The sequence below is a fragment of the Podarcis liolepis genome (assembly GCF_965112155.1).
Source record: "Podarcis liolepis genome assembly, chromosome: 7".
In the NCBI taxonomy this organism is placed as follows: Eukaryota; Metazoa; Chordata; class Lepidosauria; order Squamata; family Lacertidae; genus Podarcis; species Podarcis liolepis.
In genome coordinates, this window is record NC_139561.1 from 84,470,622 (window position 1) to 84,480,722 (window position 10,101).

General features: G+C 46.9%; 1 protein-coding gene across 1 annotated transcript; it reads right to left on the reverse strand.

Moving 5' to 3' along the window:
* Positions 1–567: 567 nt before the first annotated feature.
* LOC310712692 (uncharacterized protein) lies at positions 568–7,539 on the reverse strand. Its single transcript, XM_083516000.1, has 3 exons — positions 7,391–7,539; positions 4,639–4,786; positions 568–1,465 (listed from the first exon to the last, which is right to left on the reverse strand). Exons 1-3 carry the CDS (start codon positions 7,431–7,433, stop codon positions 898–900), a joined length of 759 nt encoding a protein of 252 aa, XP_083372126.1. The 5' UTR covers positions 7,434–7,539; the 3' UTR covers positions 568–897.
* Between the last annotated feature and the right edge of the window lie 2,562 nt (positions 7,540–10,101).

Below are 10,101 nucleotides of genomic sequence, written 5' to 3' on the forward strand. Positions count from 1 at the left end.
CAAAGGGGAAGGCGAGGCAGCTTCTAGCCTGATGGTCATTGTCAGGATGACCAAGGCCATTGTGAGAATAAGGAAATTCATGGTGGTTCAGTGGAGGGTCCTGAGATTCAGCTGGGATGAAGGCAGGGCCCATCTCTGAGCCGGGGGAGGACGGATTCTTTCCATCCATGTCCTCCCCTGTTTTGCTACCCTGTGGAAGAAGGTGATTTTGACACTCCCCCCTCCCTCAACTTGCATAATCCCATTGCAACATTCCTTATTGCCAGGAGGGGCAATTGTGGGGTTTTCTTCCCGTCAAAGGAAGGAAATGAATGGACCTGTTTTTGTTCCCTTCATCTCTATGGAGAAAAGTGCCTTCTGTTAATCATGAACAAAATGCAGCTTTTAGGACCCACCAGAACTTATCAAAGCCTCAAACCACTGCCAACACCAGGGTTACCTGAACCAAGCCTAAAGACACCTATATATGCCAACACAAAATATTTTGCATTCCCCAAAGACAATGATCTCTAGTAATGTTAATAGAAGCATTAGCATAGGTGGACAACACTGAGGCAGAGGAGGCAATTAAAAGGTTAACTCGAGTTTATTTTAAGGGAATCAAAGTTTACAGAGTACTAAGAGTGAACAAGAAGGACTATGGGCGAAAGAATAAAACAGAAATGCCATTTACTTCGACTTAGGTGTGATGGCACAGACACCATCTTGTAACGAGTCAGCAGAAGCTACCACTATGCAATGAGAAATTGGAACCACGTATCCGGAACAATGTGTAGACGTCAACAGGGACATCTGGTTTATGATATGAGCTACAGAAGAGGCCACCACATCTTCTATCCGTCTTGGGGTTGGCCAAGGTTCCATCCTCCATGGTGTGCAAAACAATCACCACCACCATCACTGACTTGGGGGAAAGGTAGGGGCTTCAACCCACTTCTTAAACTTATCAGCGCGTTCTTGGAGTGCCTTGAAAATACGGCTAATATAAGGCTGGAGAATCTGGTCGACTCTCTCCACTCCTTCCTCAAGCTTCTCCTGGACCTGGTCAATGTAGGGGTCTATGGATGACCGGAATTCTTCCAGTTCCTGCTGGAGAACTTCAGCGTAAGGGGCCAGCTGATCTTTCAGGTCTTCCAGCTGCTGCTTCAGCTTCTCGTTCAGCTTGGGGTTCAGCTCTTCGGCCTTGGCCACGAGGGAACGCTGCAGGGAATTTGAGTACCGACCCACCTTCTCTAGGACCGAATCTGCGTAAGGTGCCACAATGGTGTACAGAGCCTCTGCCAGCTCGTCTGAGGCAGGCGATACCTTTCTATGCAAGGCACGGATGGTGTTGAGACTTCTGTCCACCACGCTCAGCGATGCCCCAACCACCAGGTCGTACCCTTGAACCACCTCAGCAGGTAACTTCTCCTTCAGGTTGTTCAAGCGCTTGCTCATTCTTGCAAAGCTGCTATGGAGCTTGTCTCTGCAGGGGGTGGAAATAAAACAGAGTCACAAAAGGTAAGCAGAACTCCCTTCTTTGAGTGAGAATCTCCTGGACTGGAGAGATGGGGTGAGGCCAGGTTCCCTTCCCCATCTCTGATGTTATGCCATTGGCAGGAGGGAATGTCATTGTGGGCCTCGGCTCCCTTCAAAGCATCACTTGCATGTTCCTCCTCCAATCTGCTGCCCGCCAGGCTGACATAAGGGAAAAGAGACAGTGGATATGGGATTCCATGGAATGCAAATTGTACTATGTGATGGGAAAGTTTGTTTGCTGGCCAGTTTGGGTCACCCAGTGTTGTTGTTGATTGCCAGCAAACAGTTGGCTGGCAACGGCATCTGATTGGCCAGAGTTCCAGGGGAGGGATATGATTGGCTTGGAAAGGTTAGACAGGTTTCAGATTGGGAGAGAGGGTGAAGGGGTTCTGAGGGGAAAAGGAGATACACATAGGGAGAAGACAGAGCCTCACAACTCGGATAGGGAGAGCAGGCTGAAGGTCTGGGGAAGGTGTCCAAACAGGGGTGTGCTGGGGGCGGAAATGACTGGCAGAATCCGAGACCAGGGAGAGGAGATGGTGGAGGAAGATTGGAAGAAATTTAAAATTTATTTGCAGAAATACTGTAAAATTTATGAATGTTAAGGTCATTGAAATGAATCGCAGGGGCTTTAGCAACAAAGTAAAATGTGAGATTGGATTAACAACAGATAAATTAATAGGATATGAATTTGCTGAATTAATTTCTAAAAAGGGATACAAGAACGGGAGACGTGAGGAAGTCAGGAAAATAAGCTAATTAAAGATGAGAAATTAAGAAAGAGGGAATTTTTGTTTTTTGTTATTATATGTGTTTTTATCTCTTTTTTCTTTTTCTTTTGATGTGTTTAATGTTTGTATTTTTGTATTGCATTGTTTTTTTGTGATTTTGTATTTTCTTTGTCTATGTATGTTTTTTTATTGTGAGAACTTAATAAAATATTTACAAACAGGAGTGTGCTGGGAGGGCTGAGTCTGAACCAGGAGAGACAGATCCTGTGGGAATTTAGGCTCCCTGGGTCACTGGCGAGGGGAGCGCACCGCCCCTGGCACCATCGGAGGGGTACCATCATGGCCGCCCCTGGACACATGCCACACCCCCTGACCGCACTGGGTGCCACGCCCCCAGGACACATGTCAAGCCCCTGTGGCCAGTGCGCCACGCCCCCGGGACGTATACCACGCCCCCGCAGGTGGCATGCCACACCCCTGGGACACGCGCCAGCCACGCCCCCGCCTGCTCTCCGCCCCCAAAGCCAGAGCATGCAGCTTCGCCACTGCCCTGGGTGTCAGTCTAACAAGGAGGGGAGAATTCTTCTAGGTACTGAAGACTCCCAACCTAGTGACAAGGGGAGAGGGGATCCCCTGGGTCTGTAATACCATTTATAATACCTCAGGTGTGGGATTGTTAAGAGAGGGGGTAACTGAGGAAAAATGCCCCTTGCTCATGAACCAAAGTATTAAGCTGTGAAGGAAGCAGTATAGTGTTGAAAGTATTGTACAGTGGTGCCTCGCAAGATGAAATTAATTCTTTCCGCAAGTTTTTTCTTCTTGCAAGTTTTTCGTCTTGCGAAGCACAGTTTCCCATAGGAATGCATTGAAAATCAATCAATGCGTTCCTAGGGAAACCGCCTTCAGACCAGGTCTGGGGATAGTCTGTCCCCCGACCTCTTCTGAAGGCTGGGGGGGGGGACAAGGGCTTTTCTTCCCACCGCCAGCCTTCAGAAGGCTGTTCTGAAGGCTGGCGGTGGGAAGAAAAGCCCTTCTCCCCACCTCCCGCCCCGCAAGCTCCGGGGACATGAGGGCTTTGCTGCCGACCGCCAGCATTTTAAAAGCCTCCGCTGTCCCAGGGCGATTTTAAAATGCTGGTGGGCGGCAGCGAAGGCTTTGCTCCCCCCCGCCTGCCTTCAAAAGCCGGGATAGCGGAGAAATGCGCTGCGGGATAGCGGAGAAAGGCTTCGCTGCCGCCCGCCAGCATTTTAAGATCGCCCGGGACAGCGGAGAAGTCTCCACTGTCCCGGGAAGGCAGGCGGGGGGGGGGAGCAAAGACTTTTGCCCCCCGCCGGCCTTCAGAAGAGGTCCTGGACCTCTTCTGAAGGCCGGCGGGGGGCAAAAGTCTTTGCTCCCGACCGCCAGCATTTTAAAAGAGGTCCCCGGAGATTTCCCTATGGGCTTTCTTCTTGCGAAGCAAGCCCATAGGGAAATTCGTCTTGTGGAACGACTCAAAAATGAAAAACTCTTTCGTCTTGCGAGTTTTTCGTTTTGCGAGGCGTTCATCTTGCGAGGCACCACTGTACAGTGGTACCTCAGGTTAAGAATTTAATTCGTTCTGGAGGTCCGTTCTTAACCTGAAATTGTTCTTAACCTGAGGTACCACTTTAGCTAATGGGGTCTCCCACTGCCGCCACACGATTTCTGTTCTCATCCTGAAGCAAAGTTCTTAACCTGAGGTATGATTTCTGGGTTAGTGGAGTCTGTAACCTGGGGTACCACTGTATTATCTAAGTGACAGACACTGATTTGAACAATTTACCATCTCTTCTGGTAACCTGAATATTTATCTACCTGAAGTGTGCCAACCGATGTTTAGTAACTGAAGTTTAAAAAGAGTTGTACCTATAACATTGTGTTTAAGCCTGAGACATCTTCTAGTTGAAGTAACTAAGTTGATTTCGACCTGAAAGAACAAGTTTTCTGACCCACTTTGTGTCATAAACTTCCTTTGTTTAAGAATACTTTTCGCGTTTGTTTGACCAACTCCTGCCTGAGACTCTAAATCTTTAAGTTTTCCCTCACATAAGTCCCCCACTAGATAATCGGTGGTAAATTGTAAAAAATTGTGTAATTGGTGTACCGTGAGGTAGTCACACTAAATTTAATTGAGGGCGGGCCCAACGGCGCCAGGGTGAGAAAGTGCTGTTGCGCCGTTGCAACTGCAATAAAACACATTCTGAGAAATAAAAGAAGCAATACAATACAATTAAAACCAGACAGCACAAATGCTACACCAGGCCAAAAAAAAAAACCCATTAATGGTCTATAAAGGCCATCAAGTGGTTGGTGGGGGATGGGATAAGTTTGGGAACCACTTGGTGTGAAAATATTGGCTTGAATCGCTTACATCACTGACTGTCCAAGCTCCGACCTTCTGATCACCTCTATTTTTTCATCAACTACCCTGGTGACGTTTCTCAGGTATTCCTGAAGCTCCAGGTTTAACCGGGCCAGGTGAGGATACGGCTCATCTCGGAGGACGTACGCCTGGGATTCTGGAAGACAAAAGCAAATCTGAACAGCTGTATCTGTGGTTGGAGGTGGAGCTCAGAGGGAACAGTCTTACAACCACATGCGAACCAAACCGTTGTTTTGCAAAACAAATGTCTTAGGAGGCACAGTTTCACCCCCAAGGGCTGAGGCCGATGCAAATTTTTTTAAAAAAAATTATTATTAAAATAATTCAGCTTTAATACACACATATTGTGAATATACAAGCATACAAACATCCTTAAAAATGTTCAAACATACCTACACTCAATCCCACAGATAATTCCTTTTCCCATCACCATCCACCACCCATCACCCCACCATTGTGTTAGACTTCCAATCTACTCGATTGCAATTTCTTTCCACTTATGTTACTTTCTTTCACACACCTTTAACCTAATTTCATGCTCCTTTTTCTATTACACATTGCTATCCATCTTATTTAGCATTTCAGTATTTAAAACGGAACTTGTTTATTCTAATTGGAGTTCTGATTTTTCGATATGGTTTTGCAAGTATCCTTTAAACACCTTCCAGTCCCTATCGATCTTCTCTTTTGAGATCCTTCCCATTTGGTATTATACCGACAAAGACAGAGTGGCTTGCCAAATTATTGGAGTATTACAATATATCCAAAACAATGGGAGAAATGGGGAGGCCGCTGCAAATTGTAGTCTAAAACCTCTGAAGGGCACCAGGTTGGGAAAGGCTGAACTTGGAAAGCAGGATGGATTAGAGAGGCCTGGATTCAAATCCCTCACTCAGCCATGAAGCTCATTGACTGACCCTCACCTAGTCGCAATTTCTTGGCCTATACTACCTTGCAAAGGTGTTGTGAGGATAAAAGGAAATCAACCTGAAGGAATTGCCTCGTGTATGGGGTCATGAGCTTCTTGGAGCCATGGATTTGAGAGAACAAATAAGTGGTCCTCTCACCCCTTTCCAAGCCTGATTCCATCTAATGGCGTATTGTGGGAAGGGATAGTGGCAAAGTTCATAGCTGGATGGAATTATTGGGGCAGGAAGAGTTCAGTGCAATGCAAAAGCTTGCTACACTGGTGGTGTACGCTACCTTTGAAACACATTTGAAGCACACACACCTCTGCACTGAAGGATTCTGGGCACTGTAGTTTACCCTTCACAGAATTACAACTCCTAGCAACCATTAACAAACTTGAAAACAAGAAAATATAACCTCTGGACCACAGAACTCCCCCCCCCCAAAAAAGCTTGGAAATTGCTGCGGATTTGAAGTCTCTACAGTAATACCTCCACAAACATCCGCCCCCTCAACTGTCCATTTCGGTGAACGTCCGCAGCAAGCCCGGAAATACTGGAACGGGTTACTTGCGGATTTGCCGTTTGCACATGCACAGAAGCGCTAAATTGCACTTTGCGCACGCGCAGAAGCAGAAACTGCTCTGCGCGCATGCGCAGAGCGGCGCATTGGCGAGCGTCCCTTTCGCCGAGCGTCCGGGGCTCTGGAACGGATTCTGGACTCAAAACAAGGTATCACTGTATACTGTTTCTAGGTTTTCCATAGTCGTCTGGTTGACCACTGTGAGAACTGGCCTAGATGGGCCATTGGCCTGATCCTGCAGGCTTTTCTTATGTTCTTTCTTTCTTTCTTTATTTCTTCTTATTTATTTATTTATTACATTTATATTACCGTATTTTTCGCCCTATAAGACACACTTTTCCCCCTCCAAAATTGGAGGGGAAATGTGTGTGCGTCTTATGGGGCGAATGCAGGCTTTCGCTGAAGCCTGGAGAGCGAGGGGGGTCGGTACGCACCGACCCCTCTCGCTCTCCAGGCTTCAGGAAGCTATCCGCTAGCTGTGGGAGACCCAGCTCTCCCAGGGCTAGCGGACTGCTTGCCGGCACCCAGAAGCTTGGGGCGCGCTGAGCTCCGCACGCCCCAAGCTTAGGGATTAGCGCAGCGCACCTGGGGGGGAAATAATTTTTTTCCCCTTTATTCCCCCCCCCCCAAAAAAAACTAGGTGCGTCCTATGGGCCGGTGCGTCTTATGGGGCGAAAAATACGGTGCATTTTTCCTCCAAGGAGATCCAGGTAGCATACCTGGTTCTCTTGCTCCCCATTTTAACCCCCCCCCCCACAACTCTGTGAGGTGGATTATACTGAGAGACAGCGGCTGGTCACCCAAGAAATAAAAGACACGAAACAAATTCCATTTAAAATCAACATGACTATCTAAGGCGCGGACCACCAGAATGAAGCTCACAGACCACTGGTGGTCCATAGACTCCTGATGTGGACCATTTTGGGTCATACCTGAATTGAGAGCCAGTCAGGAGGTGTTGGGCCAATCAGATTAAAAAACAAACAAATGATCGTAGAATCATTGCATTGGAAGAGACCCCGGGGGTCATCCAGTCCAATCCCCTGCGATGCAGGAATCCTGCCCTGCGTTCGAATCCAGCCAGCCATCCCTGGGCAGACTCGAACAACGAACCTTCTGGTAAACAATGTATCTTTTGACCATTGTGCCTCAGACCCCCAAGGATGGGGCAAACCGAAGAGGTCGCCCACCCAGCCCCCTGGAAAGAATTCAGGAATTCCCTCCAGCCTGAGGCAAATCCTTCACTTACCTACAAATGCTAGCAAGGCCAGCGTGATGACAGGGAACTTCATGGTGGTTCAGTTGGAAGGTCCTTCTGAGAACCAGTGAAGTGAAGGCAGGGTCTCTCTCTGAGCAGGGGGAGAGATATATATGATCCTTTCCTTCCGGGCCCACCCCTGCCTTCTGTCATTTATTAACGCAGGCCGCTGACCTGATGTCTTCTCCATCCCCGAGTTATTGCCAAAGTCTCCAAAAAGCATTGCAACAACAACGAAAAAGGGGGTGCACTGACTGGAATAGGCTGAATCGGACGGCTTGATAAGCAAAGTGAGATGGCTGCAATGGACAAAAGATATCCCCCTCTATCAAGGAAGACATTGCTCTGTCAACCTTGGTTTTATCTCCAGGAACTGATTGACTCAGAAACTTCCCTGATTTGTGTGAGATGGCCTCTGTGGGCCAGGCCCCTTGGGGGAAGAGGAAGTCGGAGAACTCATCTATGAACTCATCAGCAGCGATGATGATCTTACGTTTGGTTCCTCTTAACTCTGGAGATGAGTATCCACTAACAAAAGGCGACAGAGGGTCTTCTTGGCATTGTCGGATGTATCTGATGAAGCAGACTGTAGTCGTGAGCGTAGCCAGGATTTATGGAGGTGGTGGACAGGACACCCACCTGTCGCCATCCTCCGTCTGGCTCTGTCTATCGCTCAGTCAGGTTGACAGTTGTGTCACTAGAATACGCCACAACATCACCCAAGTGACCGCAAAGAGCCTTTCCGTTTCAAAGATTCTAATTATTTCTACTTTTACTCTATGATATGTTAATCTTTATTGTCATTGTCCCATACAGAACAACAAAATTGAAAAAATCTACATCAGACATTCAAAAACCAACAACCCTAAAAACTCTGATACCCCATAATTAAATACAATATACTCCCACAGAGACTACCTTATACAGTGGTACCTCGGGTTAAAAACTTAATTCGTTCTGGAGGTCCGTTCTTAACCTGAAACTTTTCTTAACCTGAGGTACCACTTTAGCTAATGAAGCCTCCTGATGCCACCGCGTGATTTCTGTTCTCATCCTGAAGCAAAGTTCTTAACCCGAGGTACTATTTCTGGGTTAGCGGAGTCTGTAACCTGAAGTGTCTGTAACCTGAAGCGTCTGTAACCCGAGGTACCACTGTACTGCGTTTAAAACCAAAATCGCATTTCAATAGAAACTGTTTCTCAGGCGGCTAGTCCTGGTCTTTATAACCCAGGACCTTCTTCCAGAAGGCAGAAGCTGAAAGAGATCATTTCTGGGGTGCGCACTATCCTGCACTATCTCTGCAGCTTTCTTATGGCACCTGGAAGCATAGATATGATCTACTTAATAAAAATACTTATTTACTTGATGGGAGGGCAGTTTTCCCTCCTGGCTATGTCCACGAAAGCTTATGACAAGAGTGGATATACAGGCACCCCCCACTTATGTGAGGGTTATGTTCCAGGGTCCCCATCCTGCACATATGTGAGATCACATAAAGTGGGGAGCACTCTCTCGTAAGCCTCCAAATGCCCATTTTCCCCTGATCCGCATCTCTTTCTCCCACTGTCTCTCCACATAACTCTCTTTAAAAGAGAGTTGAAACTCTGAGGCCAGCAGGAGCCTGGAGGTCACGGGAAAGAGCAGTCGTGGCTGCACTATCCTGCATGTCAGCTGCTAGGCGGGGAGGCTGTGCAGCCTCAATAAAATCCCACTGTGGGAAGACACAAGACCTACCCACTTTGGAAGAATGGCAGATGAAGCTGATTGACTGTATGGGACTGGCAGAAATGACTGGCAGAATCCGTGACCAGGGAGAAGAGTCGGCAGAAGAAGACTGGAAAAAAAAATTAAGGACTATCTACAAAAATATTGTAAAATTAAGGAATGTTGAATGATGTTGGATTGAACTTAAGGGGTTTCAAGCTGTAATTATGATAAGATGACTTTCTTTTTGTAAGTAAGAATTTAAAGCTACAACAATTTAAGATGTTGAGATAAGGATTTGCTGTATAAACAACTCAAACTGGGTATACAAGAAGGGGAGGTACGAGGAGGTCGGGGAAATAAGTTACAAGAAAATAAGTTGTGAAATTTATGTGTTTTTAATATTTTTATGTTTGTTTTTTTCTTTTTTTGTTAAAAATTGGAAACTTTAATAAATATCTAAAAAAAACAAAAAAACCCCACTGTGCTTCCAGTCTACAGTGGTACCTCTGGTTGCGAACGGGATCCATTCTGGAGGCTCGTTCACAACATGAGCAGAACACAACCCGTGCCTGCGCGTCTGTGTGTGTGCGGGTCGTGATTCGCCGCTTCTGCGCATGTGCGTGGTGTCATTTTGCGCGCAGGCGTGAGCGGCGAAACCCGGAAGTAACCCTTTCCGGTACTTCCAGGTTGCCGCGGGACGCAACCTGAAAACGCTCAACCTGAAGCAAACGTAACATGAAGTATGACTGTATTTTGGACTTCCTCCACCCTCACTGACGTCCAGAGAGGCGGGTCTCCTTGTGAGCAACAAGGACTCTCCAGCTATCTCCTGCCATTTCCTTTTTTTAAAAAATCAATTTTATTACTGCATTTTATATTTTACATAAACAAATGAATTAACACCCCCCCCCACTGAGGACCTCAATGTAATGATTTTCCCCTCAGCATCTCTTTCACAACTCTATTTTTTATAAATCCTTTGTGAATCCATAGTT